Genomic DNA, 27,228 nt, shown 5'->3' on the forward strand with positions numbered 1-27,228 from the left:
ATTTGTCATCAAGTGGCAAATCAGATATTTGGTCATTTCCATAATTTTTATTTGGCTTATGTAGCAGCATTGCGTTCATACGATTTGGCCACCAGGGTTGTTTTTCATTTGCCACAAGAAGGCAAATATTTGGCTTTTCTGATAAATGACAAATGTAATTTAGCGTTCACATGATTTGTCTATGAATTTGAAAAATTTTTAGCCAAATGTACAAATCGTGTGATCCCAGCTTAACGCAATTGATTGATTTGTTGAAGTTTAGTTTTGTTTAGCGCAGAATTTGCATAAAGCGAAATAGATATTTCTTTGCTGTTATTTATGCAGTTGCTCTCAGCTCGATTGGTGCAATCTTGTAATCTTGGTTATTTATTCTGTATGCTACCACAGCGATTTAAAATAAGGTTTCTGCTGCGTAGCGGCAATTTTTTTCACGAATTTCATGAAGATGAATGTATGTATGTATGCCACACCAAGAAGCTTACAGTGAGCATGCTGGGCAGTGTTGCCGCGCATAATTTTTAGTGGTAGCCGAATTCCTTTAAAAAAAGGGCCAAAAAAGAGCTAAAAAAAATCGTTGTGGCTAAAAATGGTAGCTAAAATTTTTTACTTACATACGTAAACATTTTCAATAAGTAATGATATATAAAAACAATGAACTCTGGAAAAAAAGCTAATATTTTATCCAACCAAAAACCTTTTTGTATAAAAGGGGAAATATACGACACCAGCTTGGTGGTTCCATCAAGTGATTGTACCATCAGGCTCGAAGCATATAACTTACCAGCATGCTGATACAATATTTATTTATTTAAAAATGAGGTTGAGAAAAGATCGAAATGATTAGAGCCGAAATTTCATAATTTTTCTAACATTTTGTTAAGCATTGTTTTTTTTTTGTAATTCACAACTGCAATATCGTGAACGTTATCTTCCACAAACACGGCTTTGACTCATATAGGGCAAGAAATTTCCGCCAAAATACTTTTTACTTAGAAAATTTAGCTAATTTCACCACTCCCGACACCAGTATGCCGGTACAATCACACCACAAGAACATACACGGTTAATCGACTTGATGGGTCGTTTAACAAATTTGGCATATTAAGGGCCGTGAACTTATCTATTTTAAACTATAGTTAAATCGTTAACAGATAAGTTAACAGCCCCACACTTTTACAGTATGTATGGATGAAAGCGTAAGGAGCATACGATACATATAAGTATATATATCAGTCTTTCTTAGTTTAAAAATTCATCTCTTACATGAGTGCAAAAAAAAACAAATTAAGCATATACAACGTTTTCATGCCAAGTATGAATAAATTCTAAAAAGGGCTAAAAAAAGGGCTAGGGGCAATTTTAAATTTATGTGGCCAAAAAAAGTATGTGGTAGCTAAATTTAGCACCAAAGGGCTAAAACGGCAACACTGATGCTGGGGTGAACATGTGCCGATCACAGTATAGACAGTAACCCACGATTGAGAGAATACAAAGGTTGCGCCGATCTCGGACCGCTATTCCTCTCTTAACGAGTTTGACAGAATCGTTGTTTGCATGACGTCACACTTGTGCAACTTGTTTACGTTTTCCTCGCAACATTTTTTTTCTTCTTCTTCCATTCTTGCTCACGTTTTGGCATTTCTCGCTCGCAATTGCACCAGTGTGACGTCACACAAAAGTTATTCTCAAAAATCCCCTCTGATCGGCGCAATCTTGTATTCTATCATTCTTGACAGTAACCAACCTTTTTGGGTTGTTGTTGTAGTAGTCGTTGTTGTTGTAGTTATATTCACTCCTGAGGAAGGCACGGGGTTGTGTGCTGCTATTTAATGGCCTTCCTCAGACTTTTTCTTAGATTTCAGGGTTGTGTGCTGTATTATTATTAGATAAATAAATTTAAGTATTTGTCAAATCGTGATTTTATTACAAGAAAATTATAAATGGTGTTGAAAAACCAAACAAACGCTCGTGCGAAAGCTCTATTTTTGTGTATTGTTAAAATTTATACATGGCGTACTTATTCTTTTGTGGACTTTATGTTACTTGAGAATTTAGACAACGTGCGAGCTGCCAGGTTCTGTTATCAATATAATTAACACCAGCTTTTCCGAGTGGTTGCCTTTCAATAAAAAGAATAAACAAATATTCGCAAATAAATTGGATTTATTTTATAACTGACAACTAACCTACGCTTTTCGTTCTTTTCTCCATTTTAGTTTTGACTCCTTATTACCGCCAACAGCTTTATGTGTATACATATTTACAAGCTGTCAAAATTTTGCGTAGTCCCACGAGCTAGGTAAAAACTATGGCATTTGTATTCACAACGAGAAATCTCAAAAATTTTGTTTGGTATTTCCAAATTTTCTCTTTTTAATCAGTTGGCAAAGGCCCTCAGTGGCAGCGCTCCGAGCGTTGAGATAGTAACTTCATGTCAATTAGTAGAAAAGTTCCATTTTGAAAAAACTTTTTATTATGACGAGAAAATTTTACATTTCTGCTGTGCCAATTCCTAACTTTTTACTGTTGGAAATTTTTGACAGTTGCTCTGGTTCAAAAGAAGTTGAGCAATTAAAATTAGAAATTATACAAAAAAGACTTGTCTTTACTGACATTTATTCTTCTAGAACTAAAAGCCATGGATTTATTAGACGCCTTAGTAATAAAATCAAACCATCAGGCGGGTTGAAAATTTTCATTCACCTCATAGTTAACAAAAATTTACAATCCGTAGTACTTTTCTATCAATTCGCAAATGCGTTTAATTTAAATCGTTTAGAAAATGCGTCATTTATGTATACCATTTTATGTGGAATTATTCAATAAATTTCGTTTTACACTATACTTCTTGAAACTATTTAGAGTTAATTATTTTTTGTTTCTTAAAAGCAACCCTGCGTGCTTGGAAGGCGTGTGTACCAATAATTTCATCCCTAGCATATTCATCCCCGAGGAAGGCAGTCGCCAAATTCACCGAAGGTTGTTTACTGGTTATATTGTGGTGCCGATATCGCAGCCAGCGTTGCCAGGTTGCCATTTTTAACGTCATTTGGACGTTTTTTGTATCCTGTTGACGTTTGGACGTTTTTTGTGTTAAAATATGATGACGTTTTTTAACTTCCCAGTAATTTTTCTCTGTTACTAAATCTTGTAAGTAGAACTGAGTTTGAATTATTTTCTTAATAAATCTTTACAAGCTTTTTGCTTCAAAAGATATTTATTCTTTGGACACAGATGACTTAAATATGAAGCAAACCAAGCGTACGCGCAGGCTTATTATAATGTTTGCTATTGCACATTAAAAGCCAAATCAGGAAGAGCCGATCTATTGCAACACGCACGCTCACAAAAGCTTAAAAAAAGCTGCGCAGCATAAAAAGTCAGAAAAAAAGAGGCGACTTTTTTAGGGCTTCATTGAAAATGTGATGAACGCAAACAAGGCTGAAATATTGCTATGCTCCTTCTTAGCAGAACGTAATTTAGCATTTTCGACAACCGACCCCCTAAAAAAAATTATTTAAAATCAACGCGATTATTTAGCGCCTTTGAACTTGTACATTATTGCCCTGAAATTTAATGGGCTATCACTGCATACCAAAAAAAAATCTACAAAATCTGAATAAAAGGTTGAAAATCTAGCTGAAACTTTGCCGATTTTTTATAATTTTTGCACAAAGTTTGAAATGTGGATTTATATTTTATATAGATATATAATGAGCTTGGTTTTTATGGAAAAATAATAAACAAAAGAGAAACAGCCAAAATCGATCAAAATGTTGATGACTTAATCAGCTGATCACAAGTGTATGTATAAAATGATGTTTATATTAACGGTCTCAAACCAGTTTACAATGAATTTTAAATGTGCTTTGTCGAAATGACATATTAATATACCTTACGTACATATGCACCTTTGTATACAATAAAAGTTGAATAAGAACAACTTTTTGTACATTCATTTGAAAAAGACGTTTTTGGGTAGGAAATGACGCTTTTTCAGACCAAGAGGGACGTTTTCTCATGCCGAAGACCTGGCAACACTGATCGCAGCAAGCAGCATTTTGAAGTAAAAAAAAAACAAGAACAGTTGCCAAACGAAATACATGATGTACAGTGTTTGTTTGTTTGAACGCAGCGCTGCTTGTACAAAAATTTCGCTTTGCGCATGCCTGAAGCTGGCAAAGGTTCTTTTTACAACGCTTTTATCAACTTGCAATGTCGTGTTCCAGAAACTTTCAATGTTGTGTGTCCGACACCATAAAGCAAAGCTTTGAAAAGCTCCTATAAAAAAGCATAGTGAATAGGGCGAGGTAGATGACATCTAGATGTCGCCCTATGTACTACGTTTGCTACACCGGAAATAGACGACACGCCATTTCTTTAAATAAAATTAATTGGTGCTCGTTTGTAAGTACATACATATGTAAATGCATGTGTGTGCACCTTTCTATTAATATCGTTGAATTATTTTAATATCTATTGCAAACTTTTATTCAGACAGGACTAAAAAGTAGAAAATAAATAATATAAAAAAAACTTTTTAATATACAACGCTTTTATAATTGCACTAAAAAGTAGAAAATAATACTTCTCAGTCCCATAGAAAATGTTTTGATAACTTTTGATTTTGAAATTTTAGCAAAAGTCATTATAAACAATCTATGAAATTGAAAAGGAAAAGCGTGGGGCGCATGTAATACACTTGAATTGATATGAAAAGTAATATATGTATGTATGTATGTGGGTATATGATTAACGACCGCTTAAAATCGATTTCAAAGTTCTACTTTCGCTGTAGAAATTTTAGGTCTACGTTATGTAGTTTGACTATTCTCAATTAAATCGAATGCTTTGTACTGCATGCGCTCCACGTTTTTCATTTTCAATTTCATAGATTGTTTATAATGACTTTTGCTAAAATTTCAAAATCAAAAGTTATCAAAACAAATTCTATGGGACTGAGAAGTATTATTTTCTAATTTTTAGTCCATTTATAAATATAGATTGGCGCTTACACAAATGTTAGTGTTTGGCCGAGCTTCTTCTCCGATCTGTGGCGTGCGCCTTGATATTGTCACACAAAGCGGAGGGACCTACAGTTTTACGCCGACTCCGAACGGCGATTGTTTTTTATGAGAAGCTGTTTTTCATGGCAGAAATACAATCGGAGGTTTGCCATTGCCTGCCGAGGGACGACCGCTGTTAAGAAAAAACCTTTTTTCTATATTTTTAGCGATGTTGCTTTGACCAGGGTTTGAACCGAGGTGCTGCGGAGTGGAAGCGCGCACTGCTTACCACTACACCACAGCGGCCGCCATTTATAAAAGCGTTGTATATTAAAAAGTTTTTTTTCATATTATTTATTTTTTTGTTAGTTCAATTGTGGAACATTTGTATGAACTGCTTCGGCTAATACTTCGGCTTTTGTTCTCTTTTTATATCGAGGCTGAGTGCATTGCTCGATGGGGTGATATCATTGCCAAACATGATAGTACTTTGTTTGCCATCAATAAACACTATCTTGACGGAGTTACAGTATTCCACATTGATGCGAGCCTCAAAAGTTTTGAACAATATTTGCGAGCTTTTAGTTTTTACCGTTCAGGTAGGTGGCAGGCCTATAGAAAATATTTCTTAATCTATAATTTTTCAAATACTTTTCGCTCGACACCTATATTATAATACATACTTTATCTTATTAACTTAATTGAATTAATATTTCGAAATTGGTGGCAACTCGACTCAAAAATATTTTCAGTAGTAAGCCTTCTTAAACCCTTTTAATTTGATACCCATATTGCAATATTTAATTTATCTTATCAATTTTATTTAACTAAATTTGGAAACAGGTGGCAACCCCCCTCAAAAATATTTTTGCCTGTAAGCCTTCATAACCTCTTTCTTTTGACACCCATATTGCAATATCTAATTTATGTAATTAATTTACTTATATTGGGATTTTTAAACAGGTGGCAACTCTCTATTTTTTCTGGTTTTAACAATCCGGATATTATAAAAAACAAACCAAAAAAATAAAAATATTCAAATCGGTCAAGCTGTTTTCAAGTCTTAGCGAGGCTAACGGACAGAAATCCAATTTTATATATAAGATATCTTCTTTTAAAAATGCGCAGGCTCGAAATTGACTTTAGAGCTATGGTCTGGAGGAATTTTTTTCTTAGAATTTTATGAAGAATCCGAATATGCTAGGAACAATGTCGAAAAAATCGATCCATAGAAATTGACCCGCCCTAATATATACATATATATATATACATATGTATGTATGTGCATAACTTGGCGGCATTCCTCATACGAATAAAGGCAAATACCAACCCCTTCGAGCGCCGTAACAAGTGTCTTCGGCGTTAGGTACGGTAATCTGTATATACAAATATACACACTCGCATATTAACATATTTATAAATATATATGTATATGGACTCCTCTAACTCAGACGGCTTACAGCTTCTCGGGGCAAATTCCCAGTCCCAAGAAACCACCATTCGAACCACAAATTCCACCCCAACTTCGAACTCCCAAGAAGTATTCCTCAAGGTACCACCGTGTGATAGAGAAATTTTCCACAGTGGGTACGAAGACTGGCCGGCGTTCAGAGATATGTTCACGGCAGTCTACAAAAATCACCGCAAACTAACCCCAGCCCAGAAACTGTACCATTTAAGGCAAAAACCAAGAAGACCGGACCGGACCAATAGTGAAACAGTTCCCCCTCACTGATGACAATTTTGAACTAGCCTGGGATGCTTTAAAGTCACGGCACGAAAACCGTAGGATATTGGTGGATAACCAATTAACCGCTCTATGTAATATCCCCCCATATATTCAGAAAATGGTGAGCAAATCCAGAAAATTTAATCCACCATCAACAATTGCCTCTCAACCCTCTCAGCACAAGGAATCCCAACCAGCAATTGGGACCCCATCCTTTTATATTTATGCTCTTCAAAACTGCCCAGTGAAACTCTATCTCTATGGGAGCAATCAGCTCACGGAAAGAGTTACCACTTTGGGCAGATATGAGCAAATTTTTCACAAGCCGGTATGAAGTAGTAGAAAGTCTTAACACATATCGGCCAGGAAAACCAAAGCTTCCCCACCCTAATTTCACCCCAAGAACGGGGAATCACAACTCCACATTTATAAATAAAAATAGAACTCAGAATTTCCATGTCGATCTAAATCAGCTGATTTCATGCAAACTCTGCCACTCAAGGCACCCCATGAAGACATGTGCGAAATTTAAAGCACTACCCGTATCTGACCGTTTAATATTCGTAAGAGAGAAGTACTGTGAAAATTGTCTTTCTTACTCCCATTTAAAGAGTGAGTGTACAAGTAATTTCACTTGTGTATACTGTCAACGAAAACATCACTCTATTTTACACTTCCCGCAAAAGACCCAGACCCCCCAACCCAATTCAAAACCCCAACGAACAACGAGTAAGCTGTCGACTCAGACTAATACGGATACTGAAGCGCCCACTTGCTCAATATATGTGACGCACTAACCCCCAGAGAAAACCGACGTAAATAAAGTGTCGTCTCAGTTTTCGGCTACTAACGTCACAACTCTCCTCCCAACGGCGATAGTACCTATATATTGTGATAGCGAATATCATCATATTCTCGCTCTGGTGGATCAAGGCTCACAAAAAAAGGTTTGTATTATCCCGGATACAAAAACTCTTGCACTTGCCTATGACAGATGCTCTATTCGAGATTTCTGGAATGGGTGAAATGGTGGTGCAAAACTCAAAGAAAATGTGCGAAATCACAATCTGCTCAGATCGAGCCCATAAAATAAAAACCCAAGCCATTATGTTGCCCCAATTTACCCATTTTCTCCCCACTTCAAATATCTCTCATATTGACTTAGAAGAGATAAAGCGATTAAGGATCGCCGATCCCAACTGTTTCACCTCAAATAAAATTGATATGGTAATCGGCAGTGACCTAATCCCCCAAATTATCCTACAAGGGCTGCAACAAAACATAAGCGGAAGTCTCATAGCGCAGAATACGATATTTGGATGGATTCTGAGCGGCCCAATCCAGGAGAGGATCTCCACCTTTACCACCCAGGTAACAGAACGCCAGAATGTATCGTTAAACTCACTGCTGAAGAAGTTTTGGGAGCAGGAGGAAGTAGCAGTCACTGAACCTCGTTCAAGTGAAGAGGAGTTCTGCGAGGACCTGTATCAACACACAACGACCCGGCAGGCAGATGGACGATATATGGTGAAGCTACCCATAAAACCCGAATTCCCAGACACCATGGCTCTTACTCACTCTCGACTAGCAGCGCAGCAGCAGTATATCAGCATCGAAAGGAATCTGGAGAAAAAAACCTGGCCTCTGCAAAAGGTACTCAGAAGTTCTGGAAGAATACATCACCATGGACCATATGGAGCCCACCTTATCCCAAGAAGTCATCAAAGACGGTAAATACTTCTCCTTTTATTTACCGCACCATGCTGTCATAAAACCGGACAGTAATACAACAAAAGTAAGCGTAGTCTTCAATGCTTCCAGAATATCCCACTCTGGAAACTCCCTCAATGATGTAATATACACTGGCCCAACCCTTCAAAACGACTTGGTACTTATCATTCTCCGATGGCGTCTCTACAAGTTTGTTTTTAATGGCGACATCGAAAAGATGTATCGCCAAATTCTCGTCCACAAGGAAGATCAAGACTTCCAAAGAATCGTCTTTCGTAGGTCCCCAAATAAGCCCATTGAAGATTTTAGGCTGAAAACAGTCACCTTTGGCGTCAATTGCGCCCCTACCTTGCAATCCGTACGCTTCATCAGTTAGCGCAGGATTGTCAAGACGAATTCCCGCTCGCCAGCAATATCCTCCTACGCGCCAGCAATATCCTGTACCCGCTGGCAACTCAAGGACAAAACGGCAAATATTTTCGGCGGTAGCGAAACTGTTTGACCCGGCAGGATGACTAACGCCAATAATGATTTCCGCAGAAATGCTCCTTCAGTAATTATGGTTGGAAGAAACCGAATGGGATGAGCACGTACAACCCGGCGCTTTCCAAAAATGGAACACTCTGCGCGAAAATCTCCCCTATTAATGAAATTGTTATTCCCCGCTAGGTGCAATTCTCCCCTACTCACCGTGTACAAGTACATGGGCTTTCAGATGCCTCTGAAAAAGCTTATTGCGCCTGTGTCTACCTCCGAGTAGAAATTGACGAAAACTCGTTCTCAACACACATTCTCGCAGCTAAAAGTAAGGTAGCCCCCCTGCAGACAGTAAGCCTCCCCAGACTTGAGCTCTGTGGAGCCGTCCTCCTCTCCAAGCTGGTTAACCAACTCCCTTCCCAACTAGATTTACCTGCTCATGACTTATACCTCTGGTCAGATTCTTCCATCGTGTTGGCGTGGTTAGAAAAACCGCCACAAACTTGGAAAACGTATGTCGCCAACAGAATTTCGCTCATACTCCAAAATGTGAGCAATGCCACTTGGCGGCATGTACCTGGTGCAGAGAATCCTGCCGATCTAGGCACCCGCCGATGCCATCCCCAAGATCTTGTGCCATGCGCATTATGGTGGAATAGCCCAGAATGGCTGCAAAAACTCCCCACTTTGTGGCCGAAAAACGCATCTCCACATTCGTCACCCCCCGAACAACGACGCATTGAATCCCTGCACACGATTAAATCAGTGGATATACTTGAGCGTTTTTCCTCCTTTGCCCAGCGTTGCGAGTAATAGCGTTTATGTATCGGTTTATAAACGCAGCTAGAAAGCAACCGATACCCAATTCTCTCCCCTTAACGCACGAGGAAATAAATCAAGCTAAATTGCGTATTATCGTTCAGACTCAAAGCCAGTACTACATCAACGAAATCAGCCCATTAAATGCAGGGAAGTCTATTAGCAAAAAAAATCCCTTTACTGACGGGAATTCTGCGCGTGAATGGACGTTTAGCGTATGCTAATGAACGTCACCCGATCATCATTCCAGAAAGTTCAAAGCTCTGTTTTCTGCTGATCGACAACTAATGATGCGAATGGTGCAGCAAGAATATTATATCCCCAGGTTGAAGCAAAAGATAAAAAATGTATTTTTCAGTGCAAGGTCTGCATAATCTATAAAGAAAAGATGCGTTCACAGATAATGGCCGCGCTCCCCCCTGAACGATCTACCTATACACTCCCCTTTCATACCACAGGTGTTGACTTTGCTGGACCATTTCTTGTGAAAACATCTACCCTACGACGAGCTCCCCACGCAAAGGCGTATGTGTGTGTATTTGTGTGCCTTTCCACCAAAGCAGTACACCTAGAGTTATGTTCAAATCTGACCACGGAAGCGTTCAAGGCAGCTTTTACTCGATTTGTCGACCGCCGTGGAATCCCTCACAAAATCATATCCGGCAACGGAAAACTTTCGTAGGTGCGCAGCGAACGCTGCAAAGAGAATTCTCCCAGTTTCTTAAAGAAGCGGCTACTGATATCGCCGAAAAATACGCAACCCGCGGATTTGCATGGCAGTTTATCCCACCGTATGCGCCTCATATGGGCGGTCTCTGGGAAGCTGCTGTAAAAAGCTTCAAAACCCATTTCACAAAGGTAGCCAGATATCACAAGTTTACCTTTGAAGAATTTACCACTCTCCTTATTCGAATTGAAGCGGTGTTAAATTCCAGGCCGCTTTCCCCTATGTCTCAGGATCCTACGGATCTGCTGGATTTAACGCCAGCGTGGTGCCCCGCTCCTCTCTAGGCCTGAACCCCACTCTGACAATCTCTCTTTAGTAAACAAATGGCACAAATTGAAGGTTATTCATCAGCAATTTAGCACGCGCTGGAAAAATGAATATCTCAAGGAACTCCATAAAATGCACAAGTGGAAGCGACAAGAACCCAACCTTAAGGAGGGAGACCTCGTTGTCGTCAAAGACGACTTTCTACCCCCAAACGAGTGGAGACTCGGGCGCGTGGTGAAACTTCACCCCGGTCATGATCAAAATGTTCGCGTAGCTCATCTTTACACTCAAGCCAGAACAATCACTCGAAATATTGCGAAGTTGTGCTTACTGCCCCCTTTATAGTAGCTCTCTTTATATACTTCATGCCTCACTAAACACTACTAATCCACACCTACACCTCCCTCCAGCTGACTCCACCATAGCATGGAACTAATTCCGTCTTCCACAGATGTCCAAGAACCAGATGAAGCTCAGCCAGTGCCGCCTCTGCTGCCGCCATCGTCCGTTGCGGTTTTGCCGCGCATTTCAAGCAATGACGCCTGATGAGCGGTACGAGTCCGCGCGCATACATAAGTACTGCGTCAATTGCTTGGCGACGTCGCACTCAACCGGCTCCTGCAGCTCAGCCGACAGTTGTCACCGGTGTGGGAAGGTGCATCACACAATGCTGCATCGTCCCACGTCATCGCCACCGGAAAGCACTCGCCGTACTGACTCGCATGCAAAAGTTCGCCGTGGACGATCGACGCTGGCCAGCCGTGTGGTCAAACCAGCCGCGAAGCAAGCTCAAAGCGGCAATACTACGGTCCAACGGCGCATCCGCGATTTATTCAACCGGGCGGTGCTGACCCTCGAGAAGTTGCAAGAGTTGCTCAACCTGTCACCGGCGTAGGCGGGCCGGCATGTTGCGGACATGAGGCCCAATTTAATCGAGTTCGATTGAGTACTTTTTCCAATTATTCAATTAATGCATTTTCCATAATCTGCGTGCGGCTGGCAACGTCACTTACTGTGCACCATTGTGAATGAGTCAGGTGAAATAGGTTTCATGTTGGAATTGTAAGCGGGTTCACGGGGTGACTCGTGCCTGCAATTAAATTGCTAGAATTATTAACGTTTTGAACGCCGTCGCAGCCCCATCGCACCGTTTTTTGCATTTTGTCATAGAACGCCACTCGGGAGAACTTTGTCACTGTTTTAACTATATCGCTACTAAATATCGTTTAAAATTTGATTGAAGGCAATAAAAACATTAATGAATTCATATGCATAATTCAATTCCTCGTCTTTTTATTTCCACGGAGAATAGAATCTCTGGCGCACCCTGCGCTCTCTTTTGCTACTCCAAAAAACAAACAAGTTTATTCTATTAAAAATGGAATGAATGAAAATATCAGTACCAATAGCATAAATTACGCAAGGCACTTGTAAAAAAAATTACCCGCACTATGTGGGTCAGCTGCTAAAAATTTGCATGTATAATTAATTGATTTAAATTTTCTTTTAAGAAATTAAAATTATTGGTACAAAAAATGTTAAATGATCTCATCTCCGTGAATAAGACTGTACCTGCATTTATTTATTTCTTGTTTGTTTTAAAATGTACAAAGTACATAAATGTATGTGCATATGTAAATGTTTTGTATTCGAAACATTTAATCTAAATAAATTAATTGTATGCTTTCAGAATGCTTCTTTGTAATGGAAATTTATTTGGTAGGTTTTAACCGATTTTGGTTGGATTTGGGAAGAAAATTTGTAGGAAAAAAATTGTTAGTGACAACGCTGGATGTTTGTGCTAAATATAGCTTTGTATCGCTGTGCATACGTCGTTTCTTTCTTTTTTCCTTTTCTCTATGCTATATCTTCCTTCTTACTCATGTAACTTTAAGTTTGTTCCACACGAGCCCGCGGATACCCGCGGGTGCCCAAAACAGCCCAGAAAGCTAGAAAAATGGGTAATAGGGAGCGAATACCTTACACTTTGGGATCGTAAATGCCCTCTTCTTCGTGCCCGAAACAGGCCGAAATGTGCAAGAAGTCAATTTGAAATAACAGCTGTTGTTTGTTTACATCCGATAGCAAATTTTGTAAAATACAAAAATGCAAAATAGCACTAAAGGTTCAGAAATGTAGGTATTTGCTAATTTTATTAGCTATATAAGATAAATATATGTACATAAAATCATTGTTTAGAACTGATTTGTTGATTCTGGGCACGAAAAGTGTTTTTTTGCGTTCCTTACGCTCTAATTACCGAAACACCCCGGAAAGCGTGTGGAACAAACGTATTTTGAGTTTTAAAAATTTTACTTTCATTTTTGCGATACCGCCGCCTAAGAAGTTTCACTTCAAAAATTAATTAAATTGACTATAAAATGAAGGCTCCAGTGAATTGTGAACACAAAATGCCAATTTTTAACCACTGTGCATTGGTAGGTAAGGTCATGCCAACATTTTTATTCTTTACTATGGAAGCCAGATAAATTTTCCTTACAACTTGTGAATCCCCATATTTTTTCCCGCCAACGTAGACCGCCGTCGAGTTGTCCGTGAACTCGTGGGGATCTACTTGGACCACTTTGGGAATCACCGGTGTAAACTCATTTTAAAATGAATGACCAAAAATATTATTTATTTTATATAAATATAATTTATATACCAAAATATTTTCAAAAGCATGTACTCTGGCGTTTTATAGTATTTTCTGTTACTTACATTTATAATTTTGCTTTGAATGAATGTGTACTGAAAAGTACTGATGTACATATATAGCATGAAAAATTGTAATTACTGATTTCGCGTAAAAAAATCTGGAAACCCTACAGATCTACCACAATTGTGGTAAAGTGGCAACACTGATATATATTCTAAATATAGATTAATTCGACCATAGATGCAGAGTCTCGGAAAGCTTTTTGCTAAGCTATTTCCTTTTATGTATGTAGGTAATATACATAAATTTTAAATATGAACTAAATCGCACCATATTTCTACTCCTGAGCCAGTTTTGAAATTACGAGTCTCTAGCTCATTGGGAAGTTGGGACTCAAACAAATATACTTACATAAATATGTTTTTCTTAAATACAAAGCAAGTTAAATAAAAGCTTGCAAAAACGTAAATACTTACTTTCATGTACTTGACTGGAAATAAAAGTCTTAATAAGCGTATCCGTCATTTGCGTGTACAAACTTAAAGCATATCGCAGGCTTTGCAGCTCTGGTGATTTTTCAAGGAATGTCTTTTTGAGTCCATTGCCGCCAGCATGAAAATATTGCTTTATGGTATCTAAGGCAACATCTAATACAGCACATTGTTTGGGTGATAAATTCTTCTCCACCTCCTTGGAGATATCCATCACACCGCTAAGGGCACTCTTCACATCTTGCTTACCAGCCATATGGCTTTTGAATAGTCTACCCATGTCTTCGATTTTGGCATTCGACGCAAGATTCTTAGCATTATCTGTTAGATGCTTAAACATCATCTGTTAAAAAGAAAGTAATTAAGGAAAAATAGAAATCTCTACAATATATAATCACGTACAGTCTTATCAGTCATTGGAGGCAACACTATAGTCTTTTCTAGAATACGCATTACAATTTTCCAAAGCTCTTTGAGCAACCGTTTCAGTACTGTTTTTTCACAGGACTGAGCATAGAGCGTTAGAGAGCCATCCAATAAATCCATTAGTGGCCTAAGTACTTCATCGGCTTCAACAGCCACCGCATTTCGCTGTGCCGCTTGATTGGAATTAATGTTGCCGCCACCTTTTATAGAGAGCAGCAGATCTCCCAGTTCGCGCACTGACTGTGTGATCCGTGGCTCGAGGCTGTTGAAAATTTAATAATTACAATATTATTTTGTTATTAAGTAAGTAACTGTAATGTTTGGAATTCAGATAAGGTGGCTGATAAGCAGCTGATTTCAATGAAAATTGCGCTGATTGCCAAAAATTATGTCTTTGTTCTAAGATTGTTGAATTCTTATTGTCATTGTTTTTTTCAGTCTTAGCCCCTCAATCGGTAATAACACGGTCACAGATATCACATATAAATTTGGTCCCGACTGCACACGATTAAGGCGTGTCGCACAGGGGGCAAAATACAGATTCCTCTATAGAGACTCAAAAAATTAAATTATTATTTTATTCATTTAATACCCAAAATAGTTACTACCATAGTCGAAGATATCACATAAAAATTTTGGTCCCGATTGGAGTCGGTTAAGGCATGTCGCAAAGGGGTCAAAGGCCAGATGCCTCTATGGAGACTAGAGATGTTAATCCCGGGATCCCGGCCTTTTATAAGTGCCGAAAATCCCGGGATTATTTGCCTAGCATCCCGGAATTTTCGGGAGTTGTAATTTGCAATGGTGGCAATAATAGAAACGCCTTATGTTGACCTGTTTTTGCTATATTTCTTTTGTTTAATTAATACTTACTTTTATAAATGTCTAGCTAATTATACATACACATAACACCGTGCGACAGGCAATTTCACACACGAAAAAATCAATAGTGGTATTCACCAAATTGAGCAACAACATTCGTTGCTTGAGCTCATCTGCCCTTTTGCCAGACTGCCAGGCCACTTGCTCAATTTGGTGAATACCACTAATATATTCGCAAAGCCATGCCAAATATATGCAGTAAAATTGCGTTTTTTGTTTTCTCTCTGACGCCAGGATTTTTAAAAAGACTTTGAAAATTGAATAATATGAGTAATTCAGAAAATGGTGTAAAAAATTAGTGCAATGTAGTTTCTGGCCGTCTCCACAAGATAAACTTGTTTGCTGTCCAGCTGTCATTTTGGTCGCTAGACATAAGTTATATCAGTGGCAATATTCGTGTGGGCTTTTCAGATCTTGATATAAGCAGTTGTGAGATAGCTTCGAAAACGTATTTTTTCCGAATTTAATCGCTTAAAAAATTTCGATCCAGATCTAGCTGGACGAAAGTCAAAATTTCATTTGTTTTTAAAATACTTTATGGTACTTGGAATACATTCCTAACCACACATTTAAATAGAAATTGCATTTATTAAAGTAATAAACACATGGAAATAAAACGAAAAGGTAAGTCAACGCCGCATATTTGAGAAATCTATTTTAAAAAGTGAAATTTAACTTAAAAGTTTGCTAATCGCACTCAAAAATATTTGCATAGTTGCAAATTGATTTTATAAACTAAAAATTACACTTATTTCCCTATAAATAGATTCAGAGGTCATAACACAATTTATGTCTACTTTAGTACAGGTAAATTTATACTGCAAATTCGTCGTTTTGATTAATTAAAAGAAATGAATTAAAGTGTAGGAAAAGGCCGCTGAACACCGTCATAAAACCACTTGTATGTTATTCTTTACACCTTCGTTAATGCAGAGGTTAAGTTCGATAACCATGTTTAACCAATTGGCTTAGGGCTTTCCGTTGATTTTTGGCAATTTTTTTTTTGTTGACGATGTCAGTAATTTCCTTTTATACCTATTAAAGTATGGTTCATGGTGTAAACGTATGCTGTGATGGCTCCAGTACGACTGCTCTTTATTAGCTCTTTCAAGTACCAACTAAAGCTAAATATAATACATGCATAATGGAATACATTTTACCAAAAGGGAGAGTCTAGTAAATAGATAATACAGGGTGATGTGTATATACAACATCTTCCTTTTTTTATATAAAAGATAAGGTTTTTTAGATACATATAGTTTGTACATATGTTTTTTTTTTTTTTTTTTAAATTATTCAAAATTCAATCTTTTTGGAGGCTTTACATTTCGTCCTGCTTTAGTAACATATAATCCATCTCTTTTATCTTTAACAACTTTAGGGGTTTCCTTACTAACAGTATTTGGAGCATTAGACTTTATTTGTGAATATTTATCTTTATTTTGTAGTTCACTTTCAATCGATTCCTGTACTTCTTTGTCTTTTTCATTTGTATCTACTTCATTTAACAATTGCTTATCATTTAATTTCAAAATGGGCTCCCTGTTCCTCCTGTAACTTGATCCGTCTTTATCTATTACAATGTAGGATCTTGGTTCTTTACAAGTTTCTGCTATAGTACCTGGAGTCCAATAGGACGTTGGTGTTTTTCTGAACATGACACTTTCGCCTTGGCAAAGCGGCTCTAAGTACTTTTACCTTTTATTATAATATTCAGCAGACTTCAATTTTTGATCATTTATTTGTTTTTGATATTTTTGCATATTTACAACTTTTGGCTTAAAATTTTTTTCTATTGAAGGTAGTTTTGTTCTCAACTGTCGCGACATCAACAACTCTGCAGGGCTAGGTAGTCCTGATTTTGGTGTTGTTCTGTAATGGAGCAATCCAATATAGGGATCAGATTTACTTTCTAAACACTTTGCCAGCATCTTTTTAATCGTTTGAATTGACCGCTCAGCCATTCCGTTCGACTTGGGCAAATATGGACTGGATGTCGAGTGTTCTATTTGCCAATCCTGACAAAACGTTTTAAATTCTTGTGAATTAAAGGGTGGTCCATTGTCAGATATTAACATTCGAGGCACACTAGCATATCTAGCAAAAACAGATTTCATTTTGGTTATGACTAGACTACTTGAATAACCGCTTGATAATATTTCAATCTCTACGTATTTAGAAAAGTAGTCTACAATTAATAGATACGTTTGTCTATTGAATTCAAACAAATCGCATCCTAATTTGTACCAGGGTATATTTATAATCTCATGAGAAAAAAGTTCTTGCTGTGGATTGGCATTTCTGTATTTAATGCAAATCTCGCAGTTCGAAACTACATTAAAAATGTCGTTGTTTATATTTGGCCAATATACTGACTGTCTAGCCAGACCTTGGCTTCTTTTAATGCCTAGATGGCCTTCATGTAAATTTTTAAGAACTGATTTTCATAAGGCAGTTGGTACCAGAATTTGATTATTTTTTAAGATTATGTCATTAATGATATGAATATCGTCTCTAATTTTGAAATATGGTGCAACTTCTGAATCTATTAGCTTTTTGTTTTGTGGCCAACCACTTTTAATGTAATTCTTTATCTTTCCAAAAACCGTGTCTGCTTTTGGTTTTTCTTTAATCTCATTAACTTTTGAATCTGAAAATGGAAGTTGTGTCAGCAATAAATTGCAATGTAACGAAAGATCTTCTTCCATGTTTATGCCGGCTTTATTTGTAAGGGGTGCTCGTGAAAGTGTATCTACTATATACAGAAATTTTCCTGGTTTGTACTGGACTGATAGATCGTAATACTGAAGTTGAAGCATGAATCGCTGCAACCTTGCCGGAATCTTATAAAGCGGTTTTTTAAAAAGGTTCACCAAAGGTTTATGGTCAGTTTCTACAGTGACTTTCATACCGTACACATACTGGTGGAACTTAGTACAGCCATACAAAATTGCATAAAGCTCCTTTTCAATTTGTGCATAATTGACTTCACAATCCGTCAGTGATGCTGAAGCATAGGCTATCGGATGTTTGTCATGCATTATACACGCACCTACCGCAAAATTGGAGGCATCTACAGATAAAACTAATTGCTTTCCTGTATCAAAGTAGGTAAGAACTGGTGCATTAGTTATAGCTTGTTTCAAATTATTAAATTCTTTTTCGTGCATATCACCCCAGTGCCAAACTACGTCTTTTCTTAGTAAATCACGTAAGTTTTTATTTTTAGCTGCTAAATTTTCTATGAATGACCCTAAATAGTTTATCATACCCATAAATCTTTGTAATTCTTCTATTGACTTTGGTGCAGGAATGGCTTTTATGGCTTTTATTTTTTCATTATCCGGACTTACACCATGTTTATCAAAAATATGACCTACAAACTTTATTTGTGTTACTCCTATTTTGGACTTCTCTTTATTGAATTTTAGCCCAACAGCTTTTGCTCTGTCAAGTACCGCTAATAAGATGGTATTATGCTTTTCAACAGTGTCTGCATATATTAAGAAATCGTCTATATAGATAATAAGGCCTTCAATATCTTCAAATAGTTTCACCATTTCACTATGGAATATTTCTGGTGCCGCATTTATGCCGAATGGCACCCTTAAAAAGCGATATCTTCCAAAAGATGTATTGAATGTGCATAATTTCGATGACTCTTCCTCCAATAGGACCATCCAAAAACCTGAATTTGCATCTAACGTACTAAAGAATTTAGCGCCGCTTAGTCTAGCTTTACAGTCTTCTACATTAGGAAAAGGAAAATGTGGTCTTAGAATAGCTTCATTCAAATGACGAGGATCTAAGCATACTCTTAATTTACCATTTGGTTTTTTAACGAGAACTATTGAGCTCACCCATTCAGTTGGTTCAGACACAGGTACTATAACTTATAAATCGACCATTCTTTTCAATTCATGTTTTAAATCAATTTGCAATCGAAATGGTATTTTTCTTGGTGGATCAATCACAGGAGGTATACTTGTATTTAATTTCAATTTACAGTTTTGTTTCAAGAGGCCTAAACCAGTAAAAATTTATGCATACTTTTCAAAAATTGTATTTGTGCTTTGTATTACATTGACTTTTTGAATAAGATTCATATTGATGGCTGTATTTAAACCAATTATATTTTTGCAAGGCATTTTAAGAATATGACAATTTTCCGAATACTGGTTATCTTGAAATACAAAATCAATCTTTATAATACCAAAATGCTGCAGTTTTTCACCACTAAAAGTTAGTAATTTAATACATGATTTTTTAACTTTACTATTTAGATTCAAAATTTGTACAATTTTTTCTGAAATAATATTTGTTTGAGCTCCAGTATCTATTTGAAAACTATAAATTTTATTATTTATCATCACCTCAACTGTCCATTCATTTGCTTCACTGTTCTTTTGTTGTTTCACACCATTGCCATGAACTGCAACCACTTCGCAATGACGTTGTTTAGCTTCGCTGCAATTTCCTGCTGACTGAGGGCCGTTTGCACCATGTCTAGTTAATTCTAACTCCCAGTTAAACATCTTTATCGACGTTATCGACACCCATCATATAACATGTGATCGATAAAGCAGTTAACGTGCTTAACTGAAGGATGTACCTCCAGTTAGCGTTAACTAGACATGGTGCAAACGGCCCTGAGAGGCTGAGAGCACTTGTAATGTTCCAACGAAGAGATTGTCGTAGTCATAATCACTCTGCTCCTCATCATCGTCTTCTTGATATATATTTTTTACGTACCTCTTTTTGCCGTTCAAACCAGGGATGTTGCGAATGTGGAATTTTAGACATCCGCGGATGCGAATGCGGATGCGGATGTTTAAAAGCTAACATCCGCGGATGCGAATGCGGATGTCATGTATTTTTAAGAAATTATGTGGATGGGTAAATTAGGTGATTTAGGTAAATAAAAAAAGGAAGGGTTAATAATTTTTAATAATCTGCCTTATCCTGAGTTTTGCCCGAAAAAAAAATTCTGCCGAAAATTTGTATTCCGCCCATAGTAAATCTGCCATATCCTGAGTTTCGCCCGAAAAAAAAACACTCGAAAATTTGTATTCCGCCCATAGTAAAGTTCGAGGAAAATAAAACTCATAAGGCAGAATATGTACATGAAGACCAAAAGTGAAAAGTGAACCGGTTCGGGGAAAATTACACTCATGATAAGACTGAATGTTTTTTTTTTTAGTACTAAAAAATAAAAAAATTGGAACATTGTACTTAATAAAAACTTTTCGAAGGGTCGTAAATCAAACCTGCGCCTCTATATAACTACTCGCTCGAGGCGACAAACTTGAAAATTGGCCAAATTGTAAATTATTTTCGACTGACACTGCACCAGTTGAGAGGACTTTCAGTTATATTTATTTATTTTTATTGCGGCGCAATAGTTAATTTTTGAGAATTTCATCGGGGCTGCAAATGTCGGATGTATCCTCCTTACTTTCATCTTCACAATCTAGCATCATGGCACAATCGTTTTTTCCCAAAGAATTCTTTATTCTCATTCCTTTGTTTGTTTCGGAATTTGGAGAAACTGTCACGTCATCATCGTTTTTCGATTTTAGTTTTTGTAACTCATTTTTAATGCTTTCTTCTGTGACTGGTTCGATATTCGTCTGTGCACTTGCACAATATTCCAAGGACCGAAATTAACAGTTATTTTTTTCAGAGTTAAATTTGGCCTAATATATTTTATTCCGAAATGAACGTCCTATCCGTGTAATAAAGAACCCGCTTATCCAAATTAAACAAATTTGGTATGATATGAAAGAGGACTGAAATAGCTCTATTTAAATTTTTTTATAACTTAATACTAAAGAAATTCATGTAAATACATACCTGACCCAATGTTTGTTCTATGGTAATTAATTAACATTTTTTATTGAAATATTTTTCAATGTGTGGCTTTCCTCGTTCCGACAGTTTTAAAAATATTTCAGTCCTCTTTCATTGGATACCAAACTTGTTTAATTTGGATAAGCGGTTTGTTTATTATCCGGATAGGACGTTTATTTCGGATCAAAAAATATTTGGTCAAGTTTAACTCGTAAAAAAAATAACTGTAACTTTCGGTCCCTTCAATATTCGCATTCGCAAAAGATCCGCATTGATTTTTGCGAATGCGAAAGCGAATGCGAATGTTAAAATTAATGCGGAAGCTCCGCGGTTGCGAATGCGAATGCGAATATTCGCAACAACCCTGGTTCAAACCACTGTTTGCTGCCTGCTTACGTTCGTAGTTGTCTTTTGAAAAGCACATTTTGGCGAAGTGATTCTTTTTGTTACATATATTGCAAATCACGCCATATGCAGGGCATTTGTACAAATGAATATTTCCACATTTTTTGCATTTTTGCTGTGAACCGCTAGGCGACCTCTGTGGTGACCTTTTGTTGCTGGTGTTGGTTGCCTACCATTTATCATATTTTTGTATAGCACCGACACATGCTTCAGAATCGTCGGCACTAAGCTTTTGAAGTTGAGTAATATTTCCTTTGGCGATTTCTAGATTTTTTGATATGTCCACCGCCTTTTGCAGATTTATGTCACCTTCGCTGAGCAGCCTTTCTTTTATGAACGATTTTTGCATTGACAATCCGCAAATAAAAATGTCTTTGACCAAGTCTTCGCGTAGGGTTTCGAATTTGCAATTAAGACATAAGTTTTTCAACACTGTGACATATTCATCAATTGATTCATTGGCTTCCTGTTTTCCGGTAAAAAACTTGTGCCGCTCCATGGCGAGATTGATCTTAGGCAGAAAATAAGCATCAAATGTTTTCACAAGTTCACTGTATTTCACTTCGTCGACATCCAAATTAAATGAGTTGAAAACTAAAAGCGCTTCTGGACCCATGTGGTGTAAAAGAAGTGCAACTTTTCGCTCGTCCGTTTGATCGTCTAAGCTTGATGCACGTAAAAATATTTTAAATTGATTTTTCCAATTTTTCCATGTATCAGCCTGATTAGAGTCTTTTAAGTTGATCGGCTGTATTGCAGACGCGAAAAATTGTGGAGATTACATCGTAATCACTTTTTCTGTTTTTTCGCTTTCTAATTTTTCTTCTTTTGGCGGCATACCACTATATACTTATATATTTTTAATTTATTTTATTTAATTTTATTTTTTTTATTTTTTTACTTTTGAAGAACCTGACCATATTAAAGTATGGTTCATGGTGTGTACGTATGCTGTGATGGCTCCAGTACGACTGCTCTTTATTAGCTCTTTCAAGTATAAACTAAAGCTAAATATAATACATACATAATGGAATACATTTTACCAAAAGGGAGAGTCTAGTAAATAGATAATACAGGGTGATGTGTATATACAACAATACCAAGTATCTTCGATGACCTTTTTATATGGAGAATATGAGCAACACCTTCAACAACAAAAAAAATGCCAAAAATCAAAGAAAATCCCTAAGTACTTCAAATTTGCACTTTATTTTATTAAAATTGAATGGGCTACGAAACTGTATACTCAAGATCTTTCTAAAAAACCTTATTAATAACATCGAAATTTTTGCGAAAGTTTGTTGGGTTTTTTCAAATATTCCACAAAGCTTGAAATTTGGATTTATACGGTTTTTGTTAAAGAACAAACTACATTTTTATGAATAAATAATTAAGATTAAATAATAATAACTAAAATAAGTAGTCAAAACTTGTCAATATGTGGGTGTCGCATGGTTATGATAAGGACTATTTTTCTTAGAGAAATAGCTGTTTTATTAAATTATTTTAAAAAGTACTAAGTCATTGTTATTGTGAACTTAGAATTTCGATAACTAGTTTTCTATTAAACTTTTAAGAAATTTGTAATCGTTATAAGTATATTCTGTGAACAAAAAGCTTTCATATATAAGGGTTACTATTTTTTAAATATTTCGTTTGCCATGTTAGATCCGTCATTTTGAACTTTAAGTAAATGATCTTAGATTCGTATTCAGCGACCCAGAAAACCCCAAGATACCCAGATTCATAGAAATCTACCGATTTTTTTTTTTTAATTTCGTCCGCCATATTGGAGCCATTTTGAGTTTTTGATAATTGACTTAAGATTTGAGATCGGAGATCCAAAAAACCCACGGATACCCAGTTTCAAAGAAATCTACTGATTCTTTAAATTTTTCGTCTGCCATATTGGATCCGCCATTTTGAATTTTTGGTAAATGATTTCAGATTCGTAATCACCAACCCTGAAAACCCCCAGACACCCAGTTTCATAGAAATCTGGAAATTTTTTTGAATTTTCGTCCGCCATATTGGATCCGTTATTTTGAATTTTTCGTAAGTGATTTCAGATTCGTAATCAGCGACCCAAAAATCCCCTAGATAAGAAGTCAATACAAAACCATCGAAGAGTATTTGTTTAAATAGTTACATCCAGCTAGATTTATATTGATTGTATATTGATTGTTTGTTGTGTTTTGAAATTTTTTTGTTTCAACTTGTTTCAATCTTTTTACTGGGAATTTTTAGAAAAATTCTAGGTACGCAATTTTTAAAGTATAGCCCATTAAATTAATGGAGGATAAAGTGCAAGTTCCAAGCGACTAAAAGTAGCGCTGAATTATCATAATTTTTTTACTGGCGGTGTCAGGCAATTTCTTTCATACAAAGTTATATCGATGGCTGAGTGGAAGATCGACCTATCTCGGCAGCCAGTTCGAAAACGCTCTATCTCAAAAAACTTTTCAAGAACGCCCTATTTCAAAATTTAATTGAAAAACACCCTATCTCAAAAATCGGTTCAAAAACGCCCTATCTCACTTCAAAATGTTTTAAAAATATGCTGATATAGCGCGTTTTTGAATCGGCAGCTGAGATAGGGCATTTTTGAAACGAATTCTGAAATATGGCGTTCTTGAAAAGCCATCGATATGGAAGAAAATGCCCAGCATCGCTTAAAAAATTCCCAAAAATCAACTGTACTTTGTAACTGCATGAAACTTACATTTTGTCGTACTTTAATTTAATGGGCTATAAAACTGCATACCTAAAAATGCTGAGTAAAAAGTTTGACATTTTTTCGCTTTTTTTATAATTTTTGTAAAAATTTTGAAATGCACATTTAAATGCAGTAATTGTATGTAAAATAACGTAGACTTTTGTAAAAAAAACTTAAATATTAAATAAACAAAAGAAATATAGCTTAAAGTGGTTGAAATAAGGCGTTTCTTTCTTTCATTTCTGCCACTAGTATTATGAACTTCTTGCAGCTTCTTGCACAATACATAAGTTGACTTAAGTTTTTTTTGCATCGAGCTTTTTTCGACATGCCTTAAGTTACTTTATCAGATATGTACACGCTAAAGTACTGTTTTTACTGTCTTTTGTTTTGTTACTAATAAAATATTTTTTAACTTAATAATATTATATGGTAGGACAGCTTCTCAAACAATATTTATGCAATTTTTTCATGTTAAGATGTTAGAAAATAATGAATATCTAAATCCCGGGGTCCCGGAATTGTATGAAGGATGTCCCGAAAATCTCGGACCCGCCAAAATCGAAAAAATTTACATCCTTAACGGATACTCAAAATATTAAAAATATTTGTTTCATTTAATACCTAAAATCGATACTACTAAAGTCGAAGATATCACATACAAATTTTGGCCACAATTGGAGTCGGTTAAACGTCTTCATATGGTAATCTGAACTTTGACCTTGTGCGCCAAGCCTTAACCGACTCCAATCGGGGCCAAAATTTATATGTGATATCTTCGACTATAGTAGTATCGATCTTGGATATTAGATAAAAAAAAATTATATTAAATTTTTGAGTCTCCATATCTGAACTTCGCTCCCTGTGCAACACGCCTTAACCTTCTCCAATCGGGTCCGAAATTTATATGTGATATCTTCGACTATAGTGGCATCGACGCAGTGGTTGAAGCTTAGGTAATCTGATGTAAAAGTTTGCTTCCTACATTTAATGACCGCCCTAATATACATACATACATATCGTCCCCCTTTGCCAGAAATGTGAATGTTTGAAAATGAAAATGTTGGGAAATCAAATTTGAATTTACATTTCTTTACATTCATGTAATTGACATTGTAAAATATGGGGTTTCCATGTACGCATGGTAGTCTTGGTTTTGGTATAACATAGAATATCCAAACGAAAATCAAGTCAACCCATTAAATTAAAATTGGTAAATGCTGTAAAGTTTAAATAACGGCAAACCAGCTGCACTTGATAGTAGTCGGTTGAAAAAAGGAAATGAATTAGCAACAAGAGTTTACGGGAGGTTGCATATCCATGATGCGGGTTCGATCCCTGCTGAAGTCTGGAAAAAGGAGTCTGATGAGGAGATGTGGTGATCTCCGAAATAGCAGCTATAATTTCTACCGCTTAAACTTTGTTGCTTTTTCCATTTTTCCTAATAAACATAATCGTGGTACAAAGCTCAATAACAATATTAAAACGAAATTGGTAAATTTGCACATTAATGGCTGAGTAACTTAAATATTCGTTTTTATTTTATGCCTTTTATACTAAATTTCTGCAAGAAAAAACGATGAAAACGAGATTTTCAGTTCCCAGGGATGAAATTCACCTCTAAATCCTTACATTGTCGATTTCACGATTAACTGTCGGTCTTAGGTGCTATGCTTTCTGCGCTTCATTGTGCTTCCAACAAATTATTACTTTTGCGGGACTTCCTAACAGGTTAAATTTGCTTTCACCTAGGAAAGGAACGTCCTTCCACCAATATTTGCAACATTTTTGTCGTATATTCCTTTATGAATAGCTTTTACGCTCGGTTATTGGAACCAGCAGACTTTATAAGACGACTATTGGTTAGAGGCAGGGGTGAACGCAGGAATTTTTTTCGGGGGCGTTTTAAAAAATTTATTATTTCATATATATTTCATATTATGACAGCGTACGGCAGTGCGCGCGAGTGACGAAAGCAGCCACTAGGCATGGGTAACACTGCGCTGCGCGGCGCAATTACGGTAACACCGTAGCCGGAGTTGCCGCGCCAACACCAGTATATGGAAAGCGCCAGCGCCATTAACACCAAGCAACACATGAGGCAGCAACACAATTCGCCTTTGAAAATTTACACGTACATACTTTGTTTTAGCTTTTGAGCGTTGAGAACGCAAATTTAAAGCCTTTACTCAAGAATGATGAGAATATCGTGGCATTTACTACATTCCTATCAATTAAATTTGGTTGGCGGTACAAGCGTTGCTCAGCGCCGAAAATTATAGAAATAATAGACATGACACCACTGTATGGTGTACTACACTATATGACGATGGGTACTGTAGTGACACTCAGATGGCACCGTGTTCAATTCAGTACACTGCACTAAAGCGCTGAGTTAGTACGCTGCCACCACAGGTGGCGCTGGCGTTATTGAGCTATCGCCAAAAAAATTGCGCTATTACCCATGGCTAGCAGCCACAGTAGCATGCTGAAATGACTCGCTTATATATACACGAGATTTGGAAGTTTTTATCCAGACGTCCAGACGGAACGCTGAAGGAATTCTGTGTTTTAAATTAGCATATTTTGAACGAATTCGGAATGTCTAAGGTGGAAAAGAACCCAACCTTTCTATAAGGAAACAATTATAGAAAAACAATTTTCTTACACAAAACAAAAGTGCAATGATAAAATAAGATAAACCAGTTGAATAGCCTTTATAAATTAGAAAATTTTAGTAGAGAAAAAGAAGTGCACGCAAAGGATTTCACAAAAATTTATTGATATGTTATTTTTTTTTACAAAAGTGCCATTTTGGCATTTTGTGCCAAATTGAAAAATTAAGTGCCATTTGAAGTAAAATAGGAACAAATGGCAAGCTTTGAGCCAAGTTGGCATCCCTGCTTCCAATAACTTACAAATATAAAAATGTGAAATATCGTGGGCTTGAATTCATTAATACCCTCTATCTGCAATTTGCACAAAAACTAATTTGTGGTTTTAGAAACCATCTGGGACTTATTACCTGTCGTTATATAAGGTA

General features: G+C 36.6%; 1 protein-coding gene across 10 annotated transcripts in view; it reads right to left on the reverse strand.

The window, feature by feature from the left end:
• Positions 1-27,228, reverse strand: part of LOC118745736 — a 351,287-nt gene that overhangs the window by 50,935 nt on the left and 273,124 nt on the right. For 9 of the 10 annotated variants that reach the window (XM_036479375.1, XM_036479370.1, XM_036479368.1 and 6 more), the window contains 2 exons: positions 14,309-14,594; positions 13,892-14,249 (listed from right to left, as the gene is read on the reverse strand). The exons of the other annotated variant lie outside the window; for it this stretch is intronic. In XM_036479375.1, coding sequence (XP_036335268.1) covers positions 13,892-14,249; positions 14,309-14,594 — 644 coding nt within the window. The remainder of the gene's footprint in view (positions 1-13,891; positions 14,250-14,308; positions 14,595-27,228) is intronic. 10 annotated transcript variants of the gene reach the window in all.

This window comes from Rhagoletis pomonella, unplaced genomic scaffold, assembly GCF_013731165.1.
Source record: "Rhagoletis pomonella isolate Grant_MI unplaced genomic scaffold, Rhpom_1.0 Rhpom_scaffold_00009, whole genome shotgun sequence".
Classification (NCBI taxonomy): domain Eukaryota; kingdom Metazoa; phylum Arthropoda; class Insecta; order Diptera; family Tephritidae; genus Rhagoletis; species Rhagoletis pomonella.